This window comes from Hyla sarda, chromosome 4, assembly GCF_029499605.1.
Source record: "Hyla sarda isolate aHylSar1 chromosome 4, aHylSar1.hap1, whole genome shotgun sequence".
Classification (NCBI taxonomy): Eukaryota; Metazoa; Chordata; class Amphibia; order Anura; family Hylidae; genus Hyla; species Hyla sarda.
The window spans coordinates 97,917,496-97,942,446 of NC_079192.1; the positions used below are offsets into that span (position 1 = coordinate 97,917,496).

Genomic DNA, 24,951 nt, shown 5'->3' on the forward strand with positions numbered 1-24,951 from the left:
AGGGGACATTTCACCTCCCTTGGTCTTGTGATAGTTGGGGTCCCAGTGGTTGGCCCCCACCAATCAACATACTATCATCTATCCTGTGAATGGGGGATAGCTTTTAGAGATGGCAATACCGCTTTAAAGGTGTTTTATGTAAACAAAATTTGAAAAAGGAAACATTCTGCAATTTTCATAATATACTTTGTATAAATTCCTTACAATTTTAAGCATCTCTAATTGCTGTCAGTGAATGGGAACATTCTCGTTTATATCTCAGGGCTCAAAACCAGAGCAGACCTCATCACACTATGCTTGCCCTTTGTCGGGGAAGAAGACTTTGGTGTGAGTTCCGCTCTCTTATAAGACATATTGGTAACAAAAAATATCCCAGATAAGACCCAGATTGTGAAATTTTTACATTAATCTGTATTTTAAAGCACACATCAGAAACCACATACTGACCCTTAAAGGGGTTCTCTGGTGGAAACCTTTTTTTTTTTTTCTATTATTTTTTCAAATCAACTGGAGCCATAAAGTTAAACAGATTTGTAAATTCTTAATCCTTCCAGTAGTTATCAGCTGCTGTATGCTCTACAGGAAGTTCTTTTCTTTTTGAATCTCTTTTCTTTCTGACCACAGCGCTCTCTGCTGACACCTCTGTCCATGTCAGGAACTGTCCAGAGCAGAAGCAAATGCCCATAGCAAACCTCTCCTGCTCTGGACAGTTCCTGACATGGACAGAGGTGTCAGCAGAGAGCAGTGGGGTCAGACAGAAAATACATTAAAAAAGAAAAGAACTTCCTGTGAAGCATACAGCAGCTGATAAGTACTGTAAGGATTAAAAATTTTAAAGAAAAAAATTAAAGTCATTTACAAATCTGTTTAACTTTCTTCTGGCACCAGTTGATTTAAAAAAAATTGTTTTCCGACGGAGTACCCCTTTAATAGAATGAACACAGTGCAGAAGGGATCCCAAGAGAGTCCCAATTACAGCTTGTCCACACTACGGACATTCACCCAGTAAAGTTCCGCTGGCTGAATGTGCGCTTGCATAGACATTGCCACGTTCTTTGAGTGATGGAATTACGCTGCACCGATTCTGCAGTCTGAACAGAGCAGAAAAATCCCATTGAAAACAATGGGACTCTGCTGCTAGCGGGATTCCGCCCCAGAATTCCGCCATAGGAATGTTCACAGTGTGGACAAGTCCTTAGAGTCTGATCACAGTGTTTCCCACCCAGTGTGCCTTCAGCTGTTGCAAAACTACAACTCCCAGCATGCCCGGACAGCCTTCGGCTGTCCGGGCATGCTGGGAATTGTAGTTTTGCTACAGCTGAAGGCACACTGGGTAGGAAACAGTGGTCCAGACTAATGCAATTAAAGGTTAGAAACATACATTATACTATATAGCCCATTTTATGGTCAAGAAAACATTAATGATATCCAGGTGACACCCTCCAACCAGAGGAGCAAGTGTAGTGATTGCTTCTAAATTCACAGTGAACAATCCAGTATATGAGTCAACCTGGAAAGAGAGGAGGAACACCCAGAGGGGAACATAAAAGAGCCGACAATAAGGTGACATGCAGTCACATGATCAGCCAAGTCAGGGCATCAATTCTTGAGGTGGAGAGCAACATGCTTAAAGGGGTACTCCCGTGGAAATCCTTTTTTTTTTTTTTTTTTTTTAAATCAACTGGTGCCAGAAAGTTAAACAGATTTGTAAATTACTTCTATAAAAAAATCTTAATCCTTCCAGTACTTATTAGCTGCTGAATACTACAGAGGAAATGGTTTTCTTTTTGGAACGCAGAGCTCTCTGCTGGCACCTCTCTCCATTTTAGGAACTGTCCAGAGCAGCATATGTTTGCTATGGGGATTTTCTCCTACTCTGGACAGTTCTTAAAATGGACAGAGATGTCAGCAGAGAGCACTGTGGTCATGATGTCAGCAGAGAGCACTGTGTTCCAAAAAGAAAATAACTTCCTCTGTAGTATTCAGCAGCTAATAAGTACTGGAAGGATTAAGAATTTTTAATAGAAGTCATTTACAAATCTGTTTAACTTTCGGGCACCAGTTGATTTAAAAAAATAAATAAAAGTTTTCCACGGGAGTACCCCTTTAAGGCCATGGCAGGGAACCCCAATACACACAACTGTATAAGAAGGACAAAGAACCTGATCATTTTGTTAGCACTGAAAGCAGATTTTACGGAAGTCCCCTAGACTTGAATAAGAATTTGGACAAGTCTGCACCTTGAACGTTGCAGTCTCAGGCAAGCCTCGAAGGGGTTGTAAAAATTTTAACACATGCTGCTGCCCGAGCAGAGCTGGACTTCCCCTTAAAAGGGATAGTCTGGTGGAAAGCAAATTTTTTCCACTCAACTGGTGCCAGAAAGTTAAACAGATTTGTAAATGACTTCTATATAAAAATCTTAATCCTTCCAGTACGTATGAGCTGCTTTATGCTCCAAAGGAAGTTGTATTTCTTTTTGGAGTTCTTTTCTGTCTGGCCACAGTGCTCTCTGCTGACACCTCTGTCTGTATCAGGAACTGTCCAGAGCAGGATAGGTTTGCTAAGGGGATTTGCTCCTGCTCTGGACAGTTCCTGACATGGACAGAGGTGTCGGCAGAGAGCACTGTGGTCAGACAGAAAAGAACACCAGAAAGAAATACTTCTTCCTCTGTAGTATACAGCAGCTGATAAGTACTGGAAGGATTAAGATTTTTAAATAGAAGTCATTTACAAATCTGTTTAACTTTCTGGCACCAGTTGATTTAAAAAAAAAAAAATGTATTGACTTAAAGGAGTACTCCGATGGAAAACATTATGTCTGTAGTAACTTTAAGGCTATGTTCACATGTCAGAATGTGACATTCTGCAGACTGTGGGCGACAACATGACATGCCGGGGCTAGGACCGCTCGGGAATGTGCAGTCTCATAGACAGCAATGTGTTTCTGTGCTGAGTTCATAGAAAGAATAGACATGTCTATTCTTTCTGTGGACACCGCAATATAAATTTCCGCAACAGTTGTTTCCAGCACGGAAATTCTTCCATGTGAACAGTGCAGCAGAATCCCATTGAAATCAATGGGACTCTGCTGCTGGGAATCTCCATGTAGAATTCCACATGGAAATTCTGGCACATGAACATAGCCTTAGTGGTAACCTGTCAGTAGATTCATTCTTTCCTAACCACAGGCAGCATTAAAAACCTGAATAAAGCTCCCTCCTTACAAACAATTACCCATCACTCAGAAACAATGAAACCATTTCAGAGAAAAGTTTTAGGCTAGGACTACGCTGCAGTCCAATGCAATAAATTGAGTTGCATGTAATCTTGTGGACTACAGCCATCAAAATCAATCCTGTAGTGCAGTGGTCTCCAACCTGCGGACCTCCAGATGTTGCAAAACTACAACTCCCAGCATGCCCGAACAGCCAACGGCTGTCCGGGCATCCTGGGAGTTGTAGTTTTGCAACATCTGGCGGTCCGCTGGTTGGAGACCACTGCTGTAGTGCTACAAAAAGTCGCAGTGTAGCCCTGGCCTTAAAAGGGTTATTTAGCAATAGTGTAACAAAGCTATGGTATTACAAATTGGCTCTATTCACTTCAATGGAACTGAGCTGTAATACCGCACCCAACCTGCAGACAAATTGGGCAGAGTTATTATTCATTTTTTTTACACTGGGATAACCCCTTTAAAGGGGTACTCCGGTGGGAAAAAACATTTTTTTTCTTTTTTAAATCAACTGGTGCCAGAAATGTAAACATATTTGTAAATTACTTCTATTAAAAAAATCTTAATCCTTCCAGTACTTATTAGCTGCTGAATGCTACAGAGGAAATTCCTTTCTTTTTGGAACACTGATGACATCACGAGCACAGTGCTCTCTGCTGAAATCTCTGTCCATTTTAGCAACCGTGCATAGCAGATGTATGCTAAGGGCAGCATTATGGCTTAGTGGTTAGCACTGCTGCCTTGCAGTGCTGGGGCCTTGGGTTCAAAGCCCACTAAGGACAACAATAAATAAAGACCTATTATTATTATCATAATAACGTCAGCAGAGAGCAGTGTGCTCGTGATGTCATCAGAGAGCATTCCAAAAAGAAAAAAATTTCCTCTGTAGTATTCAGCAGCTAATATATACAGGAAGGATTAAGATTTTTTAATAGAAAATAGAATTTTTCTGGCACCAGTTGATTTAAAAAAGAAAAAAAAATTTTTTTCCACCGGAGTACCCCTTTAAGAAGAGACAGGATCAGGGCACACTGTTGGAGGCCCAATACACATAGTTGTATAAGAAGTATAGCGAACCTGATAGAGGGCTCACTTCCAACTTCTCCTGGCCTGGCGAGGCTAGACAGCCTTCTTACTATCTGCAAATAAATATCAGAGAAAAGCCAACCAGCAAAATTGTCTCAGTTCTTGCAGCGGGTTTCCCTGCTGTAAGTTACGCTACCATTAATTTCAATGAGTCTGCGGACAATCTGGAATTCTGCCACTATTCCGGACTGTCCTTGGACCCATACAAGTGAATGGTAGCACAATTTGCAGTGGATTACCTAAGGCCATGTTCACATATCCGGAATGTCTGCATGGAAAAATCTCTGTGTGGACATTCTGCAGACTGCGGGCTCCGGCATAATATGCGGGCAGTAAGGCTGCACAGGAATGCGCCATCTCATAGATGGAGAAGGGTAAGTCAGCTCACCAATTGACCGTCCAGACCACAGCACGGCAGGTGTGCGGCAACACCAACAGTAGATAAGGAGAAGGATGAGCCAGCGTGGAGATGGCAGAAAGGTCCATTTATTGCATAAAATCCAAAACACAGGTACAGGAATGCATAATGACGCGTTTTAGGTGTAAACCACCCTTAGTCATTTTAGTTACGCCTGAAACGCGTCATTATGCATTCCTGTACCTGTGTTTTGGATTTTATGCAATAAAGGGACCTTTCTGCCATCTCCTTCTCCTTATCTCATAGATGGCAATGCGATCTGTGGGAAGTCTGCAAAAAGAATGAACAGGTTCATTCTTTCTGCAGACACGGAAAACGGAATTAGATGTTTCTGACACGGATATTCCGTGCACAGAGCAGCAGAATCCCATTGAATACATTGAATATATGTGGCTGCGGAATGTCCAGATGTGTGAACATGGCCTAAAGCCATCTATTTTCTGAAATGTCGCAATGTTTTTGACTAAAACATAAGAGAGTCCACCGTATTGCATGCTGCCATGGTTAGGTCAGTATAAATCTGTTAGCAGGTTCCCGAGGTTATCGATGAATAGAAAAACTGAGCTCCATTCACTTCAATGGAACTTCGCTGCAATACCACACACAACCTGAGGACAGGTGTGGTGCTGTTTTTGGAAGAAATCACATGTATGGATGCAGTAGCATGTTGTGCGAGTGTTCAGTATATATTTTATCAGCCTTATTTTCTCCCATTACCCCAGCCATAAATACAGGTGTAGTTATGTACTGTATACAATGATTCATACATCACCTGGAAAAAGCAGAAACAAATGGAAAGCCCCCCAAAAATGCTGGAATTTGAAATACAATGATCCAACTGCATGAATATCTGCATTGATATAAACCCCATATTCAGGACCATTCAAATAGGGAACTTGAAGGGGCGGAAGATACAATCCAAAGTCAGATGAGGTCTGTATGAACCTTGGATACAGTTAATACTACGCAAGGAGAACGGCTTCTTGTGATCGTATCAAGGACGACTCCCATGTACACAAGAAATAGACTTTTATTGAAAAACCAATGCCATTTGTTTTTCGAATGTAGCAATATGCTTCCACAATCTAAATGACTTTCCTGCTCTTGAGAACACTTACGCAGATAATCTTTTTCTGTATTCTTCAAGTAAATTGTATTTAATGACGCTGCACAGCAACTCGCTTCATAGATAATGTAGATTCTAAAGAAACACTTGTTATGAACATATGGACCAATGTCTCTGTGGAGCTGGACAGCAACCCCCCCCCCCCCCCACATGAGCAAGTGGTCTTATACTGCTCAAAAAATAAAGGGAACACTAAGATAACACATCCCAGATCTGAATGAATGAACTAATCGTATGAAATGGTTTCATCTTTACATAGTTGAATGTGCTGACAACAAAATCACACAAAAATTATCAATGGAAATCAAATTTATTAACCCATGGAGGTCTGGATATGGAGTCACACTCAAAATCTGGCTGATCAGGCTGATCCAACTTTGATAAAATGTCCTTAAAACAAATCAAATGAGGCTCAGTAGTGTGTGTGGCCTCCACTTGCCCATATAACCTCCCTACAATGCCTGGGCATGCTCCTGATGAGGTGGGGGATGGTCTCCTGAGGGATGTCCTCCCAGACCTGGACTAAAGCATCCGCCAAATCCTGGACAGTCTGTGGTGCAACGTAATGTTGGTGGATTGAGTGAGACCAGATGTCCCTGATGTGCTCAATCGGATTCAGGTCTGGGGAACGGGGCGGGCCAGTCCATAGCATCAATGCCTTCCTCTTGCAGGAACTGCTGACACACTCCAGCCACATGAGGTCTAGCATTGTTTTGCATTAGGAGGAACCCAGGGACAACTGCACCAGCATATGGTCTCACAAGGGGTCTGAGGATCTCATCTCAGTACCTAATGGCAGTCAGGCTAACTCTGGCAAGCACATGGTGGGCTATGCAGCCTCCCAAAGAAATGCCACCCCACACCCTTACTGACCCACCGCAAAACCGGTCAAGCTGGAGGATGTTACAGGCAGCAGAACGTTCTCCACTGCGTCTTCAGACTCTATCACGTCTGTCACATGTGCTCAGTGTGAACCTGCTTTCATCTGTGAAGAGCACAGGAGGGTGCCAGTGGCGAATCTGCCAATCTTGTTCTCTAGCAAATGCCAAACATCCTGCACAGTGTTGGGCTATAATCACAACCCCCACCTGTGTATGTCGGGCCCTCATACCCCCCTCAAGGAGTCTGTTTCTGACCGTTTAAGTGAACACATGCACATTTGTGGCCTGCTGGAGGTAATTTTGCAGGGCTCTGATAGTGCTCCTCCTTGCACAAAGGCGGAGGTAGCGCTCTGGTTACTGGGTTGTTGCCCTCCTCCACGTCTCCTGATGTACTGTCTCTTGGTAGCGCCTCCATGCTCTGGAAACTACGCTGACAGACACGGCAAAACTTCTTGCCACAGCTCGCATTGATGTGCCATCCCAGATGAGCTGCACTACCTGAGCCACTTGTGTGGGTTGTAGACTCCGTCTCATGCTACAACTAGAGTGAAAGCACCGCCAGCATTCAAAAGTGACCAAAACATCAGTAAGGAAGCATAGGAACTGAGAAGTGGTCTGTGCAGAACCACTCCTTTATTGGGGTGTCTTGCTAATTGCCTATAATTTCCACCTGTTGTCTGTTCCATTTGCACAACAGCATGTGAAATCGATTGTCAATCAGTGTTGCTTCCTGAGTGGACAGTGGGACTTCACAAAAGTGTGAATGACTTGGAGTTACATTGTGTTGCTTAAGTGTTCCCTTTATTTATTTGAGCAGGGTATGTCTCTGTATTACTTTAGTGATACTTAAAGGGGGACTCCAGAGGAATAACTGGTTCCAGAAAGTTGAACAGATTTATAAATTACTTCTATTAAAAAATCTTAGCTGCTGTATGCTCCACACGAAATTGTGTAGTTCTTTTCTGTCTGTCTGTCTGAGTGAATCCCCATAGCAAACCTCTCCTGCTATGGACAGTTTCTGACAAGGACAGAGGTGTCAGCAGAGAGCACTGTGATCAGACTAAAAAGATCTGCACAATGTCCTCTGTAGAATACAGCAGCTGATAAGTACTGGAAGGATTAGGGTTTCTAAATAGAAGTAATTTACAAATCTGTATAATGTTCTGGCACCAGTAATTTAAAAACTTTTTTTCCTCCAGAGTACCCCTTTAATGCAGCTGTGCCATCATAGAAATGCTGTCTTAAGCTGGCACCTTGTGTAAGCTTACTGTGTTCATATGCCCTGCACCACTTCCACCTCGGCCTCACATGCCAAGCGATGGCCGCCTCTGTATAAGCATCTATATAAAGGCTAGCATCACTCTGTCTTACCAAGGCCAGAAAAGCAGTAGCAGTATTCAGCAACACATAACAAAACTTCCAGCTAGAAAATATTTTAGCCTTTAACCAGTGTTTCTCAAGCAGTCTGCCTACAGTTGTTGCTAAACTACAATACCCAGCATGCTGGGAATTGTAGTTTTATAACAGCTAGGGGCACATGATTGGGAAAGACTGCCTTAAACGTGTATATGTGGCCACACATTTTTATGGATTATAGAGACAAAGCAGCTCTGGGATAACCATTAAAGGAGTACTCTGCTGCTAGACATGTTATCCCCTATGCAAAGGATAGGGGAGAACATGTCTGTTTACGGGGGTCCGGCCGCTGGGGACCATCACTGCCGTGGCACCCCAGTCATCCAGTGCACAGAACTAACTCTGCTCCGTGCCGGATGACTGGTGATCACAACCACTACGCCCCTCCATTTAGGTCTATGGGAGCAGGTGTGACGGCTATGTACTAGCTGCCACGCCCCCTCCCATAGACATGAATGGAGGGTGTGTGGCCTCAGGCTTCCGTGACCGTAAAGCCTCAGCACCGGCCTGGAGATCGCAGGGGTTCCCAGCAGCTGGACCCCCAGCGGTCAGACATGTTATTCCCTATCCTTTGGATAGGGGATAAAATGTCTAGGGGAGGAGTACCCTTTAAAGGAAAACGGTCACCTTGATCACCCACACTAAACCCAATATATAAGGTTATAGTGTGGGTGACCAGGAGTGACCAGGGGTCACTTACCAAATTCCATCCAGTGGCTCCTGTAATATTGCCCGACGAAGTTCCCATTCTCAAATTGCTTACCTGTGCGCAGGAGGCGGTGCCCTGATGGCTGTCCAACACCGCTTCTATCTGCCTCCTGAAACAATCTGCCTATTAGTATAATCAAATTCTGCGCTGCACTCTGTGGCAGGAGCGCAAGCGGTTAGTTTACGTTCACGTTCTAGTGACGCAAGAGCTCTTCTTGCCAGAGCACTCTGCTACTGTGCCAGAGCACATGCGCTCTAGCGTCTGAGCACAGCACTCACGTGACGTGAGACTCATCACTAGGACGTGAGAGCTATTTGCAAACTAACTGCGCTTGCGCTCCTGCCTCAGAGCGCAGTGCAGAATTTAAATATACTAATAGAGGCAGATAGAAGAAGGGGTGGACAGCCATCAGGGCCCCGCCTCCTGCGCGCAGCTAACCAAATTGAGAACGGGACTTTCGTTGGTTAATATCACAGGAGCCACTGGATGGAATGTGGTAAGTGACCCCTCTTTGCACTCCTGGTCACCCACACTATAACCCTGCGTATTGGGTTTTTTCGTGGGTGATCAGGGTGACCGTTTTCCTTTAATGTCATAAAAAGTTAAATAAAAATATAAAAAGTTTGCTAGAAAATCTTTACTTCCCTAGGAGCAATCATATACTGTCAATAAGCTCCCAAGGCTGTGCTTTTACCAGGAAGCACAGTGTATGATCATAACCTTGGGTAACAGGAGGAGGATACTAAATGTCCAGAACCCTGTGTTTTAAGTGTGGCACACAAAAATGAAGTTGTTTTGATGCAACTTCTTGAACCAAAGCATGAAGTGGATCTAGCAGAAGGGAGATATTAGATTCCCTACCCATTTTCAATCCCCTACTAAATTTGGCCTAAAATACTGTATAAAAATCTGCAGTTGTGTCTTGCCAAAAACAGTAGGTGTGAATAGATAAGTCATTTTATATGGTCAGAACAGAGTCTGGGGCTGATCAAAGATCCAGATTTACAAGACTTATTTTCCATAGAGTTGCCTGGTTTACAAACCCTATAATAAATAGCCTATTAACCTTTTTTTCAATTGTTAATTGGGCAGTATCACTTTAATAAAAGGGGGTTCTATGCACCCCCCCCCCCCCCCCGCAAGATTATTTCATACAGCTGGGAGAAGCATTTGGCTACTCACACCTCTCCCCAACTCGCTGCAGGAGATGGGTTCCATCGTACACTGCTCAAAAAAACTAAGGGGAACACTAAAATAACACATCCTAGATCTGAATGAATGAACTAATCGTATGAAATACTTTCATCTTTACGTAGTTGAATGTGCTGACAACAAAAGCACACAAAAATTATCAATGGAAATAAAATTTATCAACCCATATGGAGTCACACTCAAAATCAAAGTGGAAAAGTGTGTGTGTGTGTGTGTGTGTGTGTGAGCCACTTATAATGGTTGTAGACTCATGCTCTGGACACTACGCTGACAGACACAGCAAACCTTCTTGTCACAGCTCGCTTTAATGTGCCATCCTGGATGAGCTGCACTACCTGAGCCACTTGTGTGGGTTGTAGACTCACTCTCATGCTACCACTAGAATGAAAGCACCACCAGCATTCAAAAGTGACCAAAACATCAGTCAGGAAGCATAGGAACTGAGAAGTGGTCTGCGGTCACCACCTGCAGAACCACTCCTTTATTGTGGGTGGCTTGCTAATTGCCTATAATTTCCACCTGTTGTCTGTTCCATTTGCACAACAGCATGTGAAATTGATTATCAGTGTTGCTTCCTGAGTGGACAGTGTGATTTCACAGAAGTGTCATTGACTTGAGTTATTTTTTGAGCAGTGTATTTAAAGTCTATTGAGCCCGTCTCCTCCAAGCCAGTGAGAAGAGCAATTAGGGTGTGATTTATCTAAACCTGTCCAGAGGAAAAGTTGCTGAGTTGAAAGAAAGAAGTGATCTGATTGGTTCCTATGGGCAACTCAGCAACTTTTAATCTGGAAAAGGTTTTGATAAATCTCCCCCTTAGGGTCTATTCAGCAGAATTCCGCCTCCAATGAAAGCCCAATACACTTCTATGGGATTCTGTACTCCCGTTGACAGTTCGGAATTTCCGCTTGTGGAAGCAGAAATTCCGAGGTATCAAAGGGAGTACGGAATCCCATAGAAGTGTATCGGGCTTTCATTAGATGCAGAATTCCACTGGCAGAAATTCCGCCGTGTGAATAGAACCTCCTCTTTGTATTTAAAAATTGGTGGAGGTCTTAAAACTGAGAACCTAACGACCACTCTAGGTCATGTCAAAAGTTTTTCTTAATGTGACAGGTACACTTTAATAAAGGGGACTGCCCATTCAGCACACAATTTTCTATATCATTGAGAACTGCTACAAAAAGTCTCTGTCTGGGGGAGAAGGATGTCCATGCATTACAAACAGTCCCACTGTTTGTAATGTGAACTGTGTAAGGTGCAGGCGCATTAAACACTTAGGCTATGTTCACATTACGGAATTTCAAAGCAGAATTCCACTTTGCAGCAGTTTCCCATTGCTGGCAATGAAATTCAGCCACATTAGTGCACACCATAGAATGTCAGTGGCAAATATTCCGCCACCAAAAGAACGAGCTTGCGCATTCTTTAGGCACAATCCACGTTGCAGACATTGCCGTCTATGGGGACGGCAATGTCCACATGGTCCAAGTTGGAAGCACTTGGAATTTCCAGCCTGATTTTGTCCGGCCGGAAATTCCGTAGTGTAAATCGCATATTATCCTTAGCCATAGAACATTTTTGGAGACTTATCAAAACCTGTGCAGAAGAAAAGTTGCCCAGTTGCCCATAGCAACCAAAGTTCTTTACTAATCTGTAAAAAAGAGAAAAGCAGAGCGTGAAGAGAAAAACGTGACGTAAGGTTTAACAGTATAAACACTTTATTACACATCACACCTGTTTTTTTCCATGTAGTTTCTATAGATCAAAACAGCGGTTCTAGCAATGAGTGACATACAAGTGACATTACCTATTACTAGATTAGAGTGAGAAAAAACAACCCATAAACAGAAAAAAGATCTGTTGAGTCACAAGGTATGAGGAGAATACACCTCCAGCAGACAACATGCTTTTATTTCATATATTATACAGACATCTCTGAGTGGAAAGGAAGAGGAGGAAAGGGAAGGGGGTTAGGGCAGACCTGGAATCATCTTATCTTTAGAGAAGAAAGGAGGAAGAAGACCGGGCAAAGGGCGAGAGAGAGAGAAAGAGAGAAAAAGAATTAGATTGTTTCTTTAATAGAAGAAGGTGGAAAATCATAAGAATTTAAGACATGTAAAAATCCAGATGGAATAGTAAAATTAAAGTTCTTACACACATACACTCAAAAAAATATATTAACAAAAAAAATAAAATAAAAAAAAAAAAAATAGAGAAAAAAAAAAAAAAAGAATTCCAAAGAGTCCAGTGCAGGACGTGGGGAATATACAGAGCCTGGCACCTCTAGGACTGGACAGGTACAGCCTGGCCCCTCCAGAGCTGGACACAGGGATTCAAAGCCTGGCACATGTCAGGCAGCAGCCGTTATATGTTCTGACAGCATTGCATCTTTGGTTTATTTTCAGTGGTGGGTGGAACATGAATGGGAACTACGTTGTTGCTGGGGGACATGTCATTCTCACGTCTGTCAGACATCTGCTTCTGGGACACAATGCGGTAAATCTCTGGAAAAAAAAACAAAAAAAAATAAAACACGGACGGTTAATAATGGCGGAACAGCCAGACACTGGACGGGATATAGAAGACGATTTTGGTAAGAAAGGATCTAGAATATGTTATAGTGTAAACTGGTCACATAAGTGTTTGCCTCCAGCTCTTGCAAAGCTGCAACTCCCAGCATGCCCGGACAGCCAAAGGCTGTCCGGGCATGCTGGGAGTTGCAGCTTTGCAACAGCTGGAGGCACCCTGCAAAAAAAAAAAACTGGTAATTTGTTTATGTGTATTCAGCTTGGAAATGCATTGCCGTATTTTTTGGGCAGACATTCTGCACATTTTCCCGCTGTGTATACATAGTCTGGTGGTCGGTCCTATTTAGTGATTGACGGCCATTTCTGTATATTCAATCATACAGGGACAGCTGCCAATCACTTAGTGAGACTGCCCACAGGCTCAGACGGGTTGGATATTAACCTGTTCAATCTTTTCCTTTCTTGAGCTAAATAGTCCCAGAGGTGCATATGTACTTACTGAAATAAAAACACACTCTTGGCTGATCTGAACGTGCATGTTTATATAGCAGAAAGCTTTGCTTTTCACAAAATAAGTCCAAGTAGAAATCATATTGTGCTCTATAAAATCCTCCTACAGGCCAGACTGTAGTACCAAGTGCTTGTTATACAGTGCTGGGCCAAATGCCATTGATAGGCTTCTTGGCCTGGTGTCAACGGCTAGTGATGTGGTTCTGACCCGGGGACAAAGTTAAAGGGGTATTCCAGGCAAAAACTTTTTTTTTATATATCAACTGGCTCCGGAAAGTTAAACAGATCTGTAAATTACTTCTACTAAAAAATCTTAATCCTTCCAATAGTTATTAGCTTCTGAAGTTTTCTGTCTAACTGCTCAATGATGATGTCACGTCCCGGGAGCTGTGAATGATGGGAGAATATCCCCATAGGAACTGCACAGCTCCCGGGACGTGAGTCATCAGAGAGCAGTTAGACAGAAAACAACAACTCAACTTCAGAAGCTAATAACTATTGCAAGGATTAAGATTTTTTAATCAAAGTAATTTACAAATCTGTTTAACTTTCCGGAGCCAGTTGATATACCAAAAAAAAAGTTTTGGCCTGGAATACCCCTTTAAAGTAAAGCTATGACATCTGCCAGCAGCACAGTAATGTAGGACGCTCCAACATCCATGAAGAAGCAGTCCCAACAGCCTACATGGTTGTATTTTTTTTTCTTTTATATTTTAAAGGAATATTGTAGTGGAAAATAACTTATCCCCTTATGGGGATAAGTTATAGATCACGGCGGGTCCCAGAGGTTGGACCCCTCGCGATCTATAACTTATCTAGAGATGAGCAAACTTGCAGTAAATTCGATTCGTCACAAACTTCTCAGCTCGGCAGTTGATGACTTCTCCTGCATAAATTAGTTCAGCTTTCAGGTGCTCCGGTGGGCTGGAAAAGGTGGATACAGTCCTAGGAGACTCTTTCCTAGGAATGTATCCACCCTTTCCAGCTCACTGGAGCACCTGAATGCTGAACTAATTTATGCAGGAGAAGTCAACTGCCGAGCTGAGAAGTTTGTGACGAATCGAATTTACTGTAAGTTCGCTCATCTCTAAACTTATCCCTCCGTACAGGAGAAGGATAGGAGATAAGTTATAGATCGTGAGGTCCAACTGCTGGGACCCCCTGCGATCTATAACTTATCCCCTATAAGTTATTTTCCACTACAGTATTCCTTTAAGAATACTACAAAACCTGTGGTGTTCTTTTAGGTGCACATAAGTACAGTGAAGCAGTCAAACAGAAAATTATTTTCCTTTAGAGCATGACTATAGGATTGATGAAGGAATCATAAAATCCACACCCTGCAAAGTCAGTGTCCTGTCTATATGGTGTCATGTTAGCAGTGTGTATTATGTTCTTATATTATCTCTTACTATCTTATGACCTTGGAAATATTAGCTGCTGTTTCAGACAAAGCAAACTTCTTACAGTGTATTTATAATGCACGTCCTACACAAACCATCAGAAGGACAGTGACCCCCCGACCTACGATGGCCCGACATACGATAATTTCAACATACGATGGCCTCTCAGAGGCCATCGAATGTTGAAGGCAGCATCAAGATACGATGCTTTTGTCAGGCCATCGCATAAACGGCTATCCGGCAGCGCAGACTGCATTAGCTGCCGATGTATAGCCGTTTAAGGTGCCCTGTGTGGTCCGGTGATGATCACTCATCTGTCCCCGGCGTTCCAGACTGTTCTCTTCAGGATCCCCTGCATTGCCGTTGCTCTCCGTCCTCACGTAGCCGCACATGCCGTCCCGTCATCCAATAGGAGCGGCGTGCGCAGCGACGTGATGAAAGCGATGAAGAGCAACGATTCCAGGCAGCAGAGACACACCGGGGATGCAGCGACAGCGATGAAGGGCGACATCCAGGGCAGCGGTGATGGTCCGGAGCGGCGGGGACAGGTGAGTATAACATCCTATACTTTTCATTGCAGGGATCCCTCAACATACGATTGTTTCAACCAACGATGGTTCATTTGGAACGAATTATCATCGTATGTTGAGGGACCACTGTATATAAAAAGACAGCAGCAGAGTGCTCAAAAACCTGCATACACAAACCCTAGTGACTCGTGCCTCAGGGAAAAGACCTGAGCAGATTCATCTAACTGAAGAGAAGTTTACATACTTTAATGCATTGAAAGATGCTTGCGGTATTTAGGCCGCAACTAGTCACTGCACCCCATAACATCACCTAGAACCATAATGAATGTCCTTGGCCTGCAGAATGTAGGAAAGCGCGTTTATAGTTTCTAAGTGACAGAAGAGGGGAGCACAGAGATCACGGATGCTTTTATTACATTATTATAAACTACAATGGACTGCTACAACATTAAAGGGGTACTCCGGTGGAAACCTTTTTTTTTTTTTATCAACTGGTGCCAGAAAGTTAAACAGATTTGTAAATTACTTCTATTAACAAATCTTTACCCTTCCAGTACTTTTTAGCAGCTGTATGCTACAGAGGAAATTATTTTCTTTTTGAATTTCTTTTTTGTCTTTGTCCACAGTGCTCTCTGCTGACACCTCTGTCCGTGTCAGGAACTGTCCAGAGTAACATAGGTTTGCTATGGGGATTTTCTCCTGCTCTGGACAGTTCCTGATACGGGCATCAGGTGTCAGCAGAGAGCACTGTGGACAAGACAAAAAAGAAATTCAAAAAGAAAATAATTTCCTCTGTAGCATACAACTGACAAAGTACTGCAAGGGTAAAGATTTTTTAATAGAAGTCATTTACAAATCTGATTAACTTTCTAGCACCAGTTGATATAAAAATAAATAAATAAATAAAATGTTTTTCACCGGAGTACCCCTTTAAGATAGTCCAGTAAACGGAGTCTCACCTGTCAGGATAGTCTGGAAAGCAGCCTCCACATTTGTTGAGTCCAGGGCTGAAGTCTCAATGAAAGACAAACCATTCTTTTCTGTAACAAGAGATAGGAAAAAGCATTAAGCAGGCAGCGTCTGCGAATACATTAACACATGCTTCCCGCTACAATAACCGCAGGTCTGGCGGAGCAGTAATAATGCAGCAAGACTGGGCCAGGACTTGCAATGGACACGTATCCCAATGATATCCAACCTGTTGTGTGGAGATCATAAATGCTTCCAAATCTCTCCAGGGTGATACTTTTGAGTACAGGCTGTACACAATGGGGGAGATTTATCAAAACCTGTCCAGAGGAAAAGTTGCTGAGTTGCCCATAGCAACCAATCAGATCGCTTCTTTCATTTTTGAAAAGGCCTCTGAGAAATGAAAGAAGCGATCTGATTGGTTGCTATGGGCAACTCAGCAACTTTTCCTCTGGACAGGTTTTGATAAATCTCCCCCAGCTCAAATTCATCACATTTTGTAAGGAAACATTAGTAAAAAAAAATAAAAATAATTTTTCCCCCCTAATGTCAGGGACACACCCCAATCCCCCAGTGGACACGCCCCTTTTTCTGGTTTTGTAAGTAAAATGGTTGGTTAAAGAGAGTTGGTTGGGTCTGAATTTTTGGGTGCAAATTTTGGCCCAAAATATGACAATTTGTGGCGCAATGTGATAAAAATCTGGCACCCGACCCCACAAAACCGATCTGGTTTACAATAGTAAACCAGGGCCATTCTGTTTATATGAAGAGAGATCTTACGGGGGTCAAATTAACCCTTCCCTGCATTGGTGCAAAGTGGGAACATTGCAGTTTTCTATTCAACAAGCCATGTCTATGCAACAAAAACAAAAAAAACAAAACTTTTACGCAATTTAGTCACTCTGCGTAGCACAGGCATTAATCCCTCTTTATTATGTGTTAATATGCAACATTAGGCTCCAAATATGCCAATAGTATGTTTCTTTGGACACTGGTCATTTGTTGGCTAAATTAGGCAAGTGTATGGCATACAGTTGGATACATCGGGCTATAGGTGGTATGAGGTAGAGAGTGTGCTTATACACTTGGACCTAGAGCTGTGGTCTCAAACTGTGGCCCTACAGATGTTGCAAAACTTCAACTCCCAGTATGCACGGACAGCCAACAGCTGTCCAGGCATGCTGGGAGTTGAAGTTTTGCAACATCTGGAGGGCCACAGTTTGAGACCACTGACCTAGAGCATCTCTCATATATCATGCAGCCAAAGCCCAATTTTTACCACTAGCTAAAGCTGTTTTTGGACACAGATTTAACAGGCAAAAAAATATATTGCATACATGCGATTAATGTAAAAACCACAAAACGTAGGGCTGGGCGGTATGACCAAATATGTGTATCACTGTATTTTTTAACTTATGGTGGTTCCATGGTATACAACGGTATCCCCCCCCAAAAAATGAATTATCAGCCCAGCACTGCGCTGCGCTGTCCCCATAGGGGTAAATACTCACATATCACCTGCGCTGCCCTCCTGTATGTTGCGGGCCGCCAGCGCTGGCACTCTATACTGTACGCTGTATCCCTATGCCTGGGCTGCAAAAGATAAACAAAAACTTTAACTCACCTCTCCCGTCGGTCCAGACCAGCTTCCTGGGCACAAGGTCGGAGAGCCGTCAGCCTATCACCGGCTGCAGTGATGTTCCGCCTCGGCCAGCGATAGGCTGAGCTCACGGTCATGTAAGAAGGCGGCTCCTTACATGACAGTGGGCTCAACCTATCCCCGGCAGAGGCGGAACATCGCTGCGGCCGGTGATAGGCTGACGGCTCTCCGACCTTGTGCCCAGGAAGCTGGTCAGGACCGACGGGAGAGGTGAGTTAAAGTTTATTTTGTTTATCTTTTGCAGCCCGGGCATAGGGATACAGTGTACAGTATAGAGTGCCAGCGCTGGCGGCCTGCAACAAACAGGAGGACCAGGAGGGCAGCGCTTGCGGGTGATGTGAGTATTTACCCTGATGGGGACAGCGCAGCGCTGGGCTGATAATTCATTCATTCCCGAGGGGGAGGGGCCAAACCGGTATCGCGGTATGGTATGGGGAAAAATTCATATCGTGCAGGACAAAAATTTCAGTATTCGGTATGAACCGGTATACTGCTCAGCCCTAACAAAACGGCATCAATTTAATACTGCATCTGGCCAGTTGTACATGGCAGGGCAATTGCTAATATCAATGGCCATTTTCCTACCTCACTGAGTACAGTACAATAAGCAGCACAGATAGATCTCGTACATGGACTCTAAGCGGAGATGTGTACGAGTTCCTCCCATCAGCAGACACATTACTGCTTGCTGGCAGTCTTCCTCATATAAACGGAGAGATTATTGTGGCCAGTTCTAAAGTGTTCCTCAGACATTGCTGAAATGATGCCCAAATGTGATCTTCTAAAGGGCGACAGCTTTACATCAACCAGATGTCGCTATGGAATCCCCCTTTTAGACTGCAGATCCCTAGATGTTAGGCCGGTTTTGAAGTATCCCATGGGGATCCCAATACACACTCCCTACCTACCCCCCCCCCCCCCCCCCCCCAAAGATCAGATATTTCCTTCCTGCAGGAATACAGAATGAAGGAAACCACACCAATGATCGATGGGGATAAAACTGGTTACTATGGATGCTGACCAGAGAAGAGGCTCTCTCTAATGCAGCCCACGCAGTCCTTACATCCTGTGTGCTCGTGTGTATGGGCCCCTAAAAGGCCTTTTAGTTCTTCCAACATGGATTGATACAGCCATGTGCATGAGTCCTAAGTATAGCTTGTCACTATGACAGGCCTCTAGCTACTATACCAGCCAATTCAAATGGTTAAGAGATTTTCTTGGCCAATTGGATTTATGATCTATTCGTGCTGGCACCCCTGATGATCAGCTGTGCTGTTTAGCTTATCCCTCTGATCAAGCAATTGATGGCCTGCTATAAAGCTAGACTACAAATATTAACCCCTTATTTGCTGATGAGATACTAAAAAGCCACATCATTACCACTGGCGTTTGACAGATCTTTGGAACAGTGGGCTGTGCAAACGAAAAATTATATATTTTTCATTTTCACGGACCACTGTTCCAAAAATCTGTCAGACACCTGTGGGCTGTAAATGCTCACTGCACCCCTTAAAACATTACATGAGGGGTGTAGTTTCCAATATGGGGTCGTCACGTTGGGGGGGGGGGGGGAGGGTTCCACTGTTCTGGCTTTTGTAAACGCACATGGCCCCGGGACCCCGCCGGACCAGGGAGAGGTAAGAGACCTCCGCCGGCCCGATCTCCACCCCGATCACTGCCCAGCAGGACAGTGATTGTCGGTCGTTCCGACCGATCAATCACGTGATCGTGAGGTGGCACCTGTGCCACCTCACTCCTGCTGGGTAAGGGTGAATGGGGCTGTCTTGGACAGCCCCATTCACCCTTTTTTTCTGGGTCACCAGAGACCTGATTGACCCGGTCTGAATTGGCATTGGGGTGGGGGGGGGGGGGGTCCCCAGGGGTTTGCACGGGGTGCCTGCTGATAGTTATCAGCAGTCACCCCAGCCCGGTCCCGGCGCAGCGGGGATCTAAATTCCCACGGGCGTACAGGTACGCCCTGGGTCTTTAAAGTGGTACTCCACCCCTAGACATCTTATCCCCTATCCAAAGGATAGGGGATAAGATGTCTGATCGCGAGGTTCCTGCCACTGGGGACCCCTGCAATATAGCATGCAGCACCCACCTGTATCTGCTTCCGGCAGCGCTGGAGGTTCTGGCTCCCGACCACGGGAACGGAAGATTGTGACGTCACGACTCCGCCCATGTGTTACATAACGCCCCGCCCCCTCAATGCAAGTCTATGGGAGGGGGCGTGGCGGCTGTCATGCCCCCTCCCATTGACTTGCATAGTGGGGGTTAAGTGGCTCTGTTCCGTTCCCTGCCACAATTAATACAGTGAGCTGCACAGAGCCTCACCGAAAGCTGCACAGAGCCTCACCGAAAGCTGCACAGAGCCTCACCGAAAGCTGCACAGAGCCTCACTGAAACATGCATAGAGCTTGAGGTCTTCTATTCATCACAGCACTGCAACCATGTGAGTACAGATGTGGTCCCCCAGCAGGATTCAGTGATGCTGGGAAACACCCGCTTTCTCCTGCTAGGAGATTGCACAATGTGAGCAAGAAGACCGGTAAAATACACAGCTTTTTAAAGCTCTGAATTTTTTTTTTTTTTTAAATGGTTGGAGGGGTGTTAGCAGTAGTTAGGGAACATAGCCTGAATAAGTTTAGAAATGTAAATTTAGCGACAATTACTATACACACACACACACACTTCTATAAATCTAATGCTCGCAGCTCCTGGTCAGCTCTGTCTGGTCCCCTGATGCCTTTTTCAGGCTTCCGAGAAGAGTGCTCAGGACAGGAGCTGCCCACACAGCCAATCACTGGCTGCAGCGGTGTTCTTACTTGGCAGTGATTGGCTGAGCAGGCAGGTTCTTTCCTAGTATTGTCTCAGAAGCACTAAGAAGCACTGAAGGGAGCTGAAGAAAGCTGCGAGGGAACTAGAACTTTAAAAATTTTCTAGGAGACCAATAACGTGTGTGTTTTTATTAAATGCAATTTAAGAGTCGTTTAACAGATTGGGGGGGGGGGGGGGGGGAGAAAAGAAAATGCTGCAGCAAAAAGTTAAAGATCAAAAGCACAACAAAAAAAACAGCATGCTGTAAGTATAAATGTCACCCAAACGGTCCTGATTGAGAAAAACTAGAGATATCTTGCATACAGTAGCCAATCACAGCTCAGCTTTACTATCCTACTAGCTCTGGTATAGTGAAAGCTGTTTGATTAATCAGGGCCATTTTGTTTTTTAAAAAGCCAAATAAGAACCACCACAAAACTGTGTGTAATGGAGCTCACCAGGTAAAAAAAAAACATAAAACCAGTCTCTACCAGCCGCAGCATTGTTCCACATTGAGTGTTCTTCATTTACCTAGGTCACGGCTTTAACTCCAACACTTTGCCAGGCCGTTCCTGGCTACTTACCAGTATAGAAAAAAGATCACATGGAGGAAATACATAACAGATACTGAGCTTTCCATTAACTATGACCAGCAGAAAAAAGACTTTCTACCAGGAGGAACTTCCCTCAGATCAAGCGTTATATAAACCAACACTTCCTCTTTATAAAGAGAATATAGATTTACTTTACTAAACATTGTAATCGAGTTATGTGAAGGTCTGTAAACCCCATCCTGTCCTAATACGGCACAAATAAAAGGGCTACAGTAACCCACTTTGTATCTAGGATGCTAAGGCATATCCTTCATTTATCCATAACTACAAAGGTAGCATGACGTACAACATATTCTTCCTTTCTGGCTGCTTATTAGGACCAGACTAATGATAAAGGAAATAAACTTTTCTAACTTGGTGTTAGGAAACTTTTCAAAGTCGTCTTATCAGGTTAAAGGCGCGGCCTCACAAAATTCCAGTTCCAAAACTAATAACGCCATACCTGATACAGAATAGGCCGACGCTCAGAAGGGAATCATCATAGTTCAGGTTGCCGTTGAGTAACATGTTCATGGCACAGTCTGCACCATTTGGAAGAATATGTAACATTGCCATGACCTACTCAGTCCTTAATAATGTAAAGCGGTAATATCTACAGGAAACTGCTGCCAGCAGAGGAAATGCAACTAGGGGGGGTTGTGTGTTATTTTAGTATTACAAATGCATATTACAATAACGCAATGATAAGACATTTAGTAAATGCATACTGACTGCATGAACAGGCACTTTCACAAGCTGGGGTTCTACAATATCAAACACTTAAAGGTGTACTCCGCTCCTAGACATCTTATCCCCTATCCAAAGGATAGATGATTAGATGTCTGATGCTGGGGACCCCAGACATCTGGTACACGGAGGTGATGACTGGCAATGCAGGGTGGAGGTTCGTGACATCATGGTCACACCCCGCTCGTGACATCACGGTCCCACCCCCTCCCATAGACTTGCATCGAGGGGGCGTGGCCGTGACGTCACGAGCCTCCGGCGCTACACCCAACACTCTGAACGAACGCCGGGTGCAGCAGGGATATTGCGGGGGTCACCAGCGGTGGGACCCCAGCTATCAGACATCTTATCCCCTATCATTTGGATAGGGGATAAGATGTCTAAGAGTGGAGTACCCTTTAAGACAAGTATTGGCTGAATGTTCAATCGTTTAACCATCCTCCTGAGAAAGCTACTGCCAGACTCCTTTGACAACAGCCGATCTCTCAAAGAACAAAATGATTGGGTAGATAAAATCCAACAAGCCCAATACTTACCTCCCCAGAGATCCACTGTAAGGGGAGAGTTAAGAGGCTACTATAAACATAAGATCAGTGTTTCCCAACCAGGGTGCTTCCGGTTGTTACAAAACTACAACTCCCAGCATTGAGGCATACTGTGAGTTGTAGTTTTGCAAAAGCTGAAGGCACTCTGGTTGGGAAACACTGTATTAGGAGGTCAGCAGATCTGTTTGATATTAGCATGTTCTTATCAGAAGTATACGGAATTATATCTTTTTTTTTCAAAAAACTGTACAACATATAAAAAGTTTTTATATCTGACGGTGCTCATTAAAGCCATGATAAAAGAAATGATGCCATTGTCTACATTGTACAATGACTACATTTCCCAGGATGCAAGTGACTGTGCCATCGAAGAATGGTGTATGATTTCAACTATGAAGCTCACGGAATTCTGAATTCAGGCTGCAACAGAGGATCAGAACAAGACAAATACATTCAATGTTCCTCTTACTGCTTTATGCCGAGTTAATATAACTAATCCTAGTGTGAAATGGTATTGAAAAGTGGACATGAACGGCTTCTCCTATACCCTTACACAAAGATCTTCTGTTCCAAGTCTGCAGATAGAGGGATAATGAACTCATGTATGTCACAAAGCAAGTGAAGCCACATGACAAAAACACAATGTAACGTATGCCTGAAATGAGCAATTTACATGGAAGCACTGGCTGCAAAGCCTAAGCCTATAAATACATTTATGTAACATGCAAGTTATGCTTTGTAAGTTTACAGGAAGCCAGTGGGTTCTGCAAACGTGGGGCACATGAAATGTACATAGACTGTTCAGTAATAGAAACAGTGCTTCTGGTGTTATTGGGCCAAGATACCCAAGTTAGAGCAAATATGGGATCTGAGATAGAAAATCTCATATCTATATAGAAACACAATGGGTTAACTGCTTCCCCAGATGACAAGTAACATGCTAAATGATAATGACCTGCAAAGGCGCGGGCTTCATCAGTAGGCACAGCTCTCAGGTGACGCAAGTCGCTCTTGTTGCCCACCAGCATGATGACTATGTTGTTGTCTGCGTGGTCCCTCAACTCCTTTAACCATCGTTCAACATTCTCGTAAGTAAGGTGCTTGGCAATATCGTACACCAGCAACGCACCTACAGCTCCTCGATAATATCTGTCGAGAAAGACAACATGTCAGGCAACTAAATATAGACAAAATATTCCAGTATGCACAATTGTGCCGATCACAAAGTGTTCCTGCGCCTATATGAGAACAAGGGATATTAGGGCAGCTGCTCCCCCCAAACTGAGATGATCACCTTAGGTCCATCTGGTGGAAACCAAACATTGACTAGTTAGCTCTAAGCGGAGCTGCCAGCCTATAGATGTTTCACAAGTGGAGATGTAGTATAAGGGCTCATGCACTCTACGGAAATTTAGCTCATAATTCTTTTATATTATTATACCAGCAGAATCCTTAAATGGGATTCTGCTGCTCTGTGCACACCTCAGCAGTTCCATGGCGTTCCGCGGCGTTCCACCATGGAACTGCTGAGGTGTGCACAGAGCAGCAGAATCCCATTTAAGGATTCTGTTGGAATTCTGTTGGATCCAGATTCTAGGGGAAAGAATTATGATGTAATTTTTTTCGCCGGGTACCACATTGTAGTCAATGGGATGGCAACTAATGCCCGCATGGCCATTAAGCACCGATTCTGCTGTTAGTGTAATTCTGCACTTAATTTCCATAGCGTGCATACAGCTTCTATTAGAGCACTGTGGTGCTGTTCAACTCATCCCCAATCCAAAGGATAGAGGATAAGCATGTCATGGTAGGGGGTATGACAGCTGGGACCACCTGCAATGACCTGCACGGCACCCAGCTCTACCCAGGAATGGAGCGTATCGACCTCCGCACAAAGAGCTAGTGAACACGCCCCCTCAATGTATCTCTATGGGAGAGCCAGAGATACAGCGTTCAGGTTACTCCGGCTTTCCCATAGAGATACATGGAGGGGGACGTGTCAAACTCTGCCTCATGCTGGGGTTGACACACTCCGTTCATGGGGAGAGCCCCGGGGGGGTGTGTCCCAGCGGTCTAACACCCCCCCCCCCCTCACGATCAGTCACATCCTCTATCCTTTGAATAGGGGATAAGTTGTACAGCACCACAGTACTACTTTAAGTTTATAGGAGCAATAAACACCGCACTTCTGTGCAACACATATGCCCTAATAGTGTTTCATAACCCGTAGCTCTCCAGCTGTTGCAAAACTACACTGCTCAAAAAAATAAAAGGAACACTTAAAGGGGTATTCCAGGAAAAAACATATATATATATATATCAACTGGCTCCAGAAAGTTTAACAGATTTGTAAATTACTTTATTAAAAAATCTTAATCCTTTCAGTACTTATCAGCTGCTTCAGTTTCAATGTAACGCCAAGTCAGTCACACTTCTGTGAAATCACACTGTCCACTCAGGAAGCAACACTGATTGACAATCAATTTCACATGCTGTTGTGAAAATGGAACTGACAACAGGTGGAAATTATAGGCAATTAGCAAGACAACCCAAATAAAGGAGTGGTTCT

At 44.0% G+C, this 24,951-nt stretch overlaps 1 protein-coding gene across 1 annotated transcript in view; it reads right to left on the bottom strand.

Moving 5' to 3' along the window:
• Positions 1-11,777: 11,777 nt before the first annotated feature.
• The window catches only part of RAB11A (RAB11A, member RAS oncogene family), a 33,789-nt gene continuing 20,615 nt past the window's right edge, over positions 11,778-24,951 (bottom strand). Inside the window, exons 3-5 of the mRNA XM_056571700.1 lie at positions 23,338-23,531; positions 16,008-16,088; positions 11,778-12,581 (exon numbers count right to left, since the gene is read on the bottom strand). Coding sequence (XP_056427675.1) covers positions 12,442-12,581; positions 16,008-16,088; positions 23,338-23,531 — 415 coding nt within the window. The 3' untranslated portion in view covers positions 11,778-12,441. The remainder of the gene's footprint in view (positions 12,582-16,007; positions 16,089-23,337; positions 23,532-24,951) is intronic.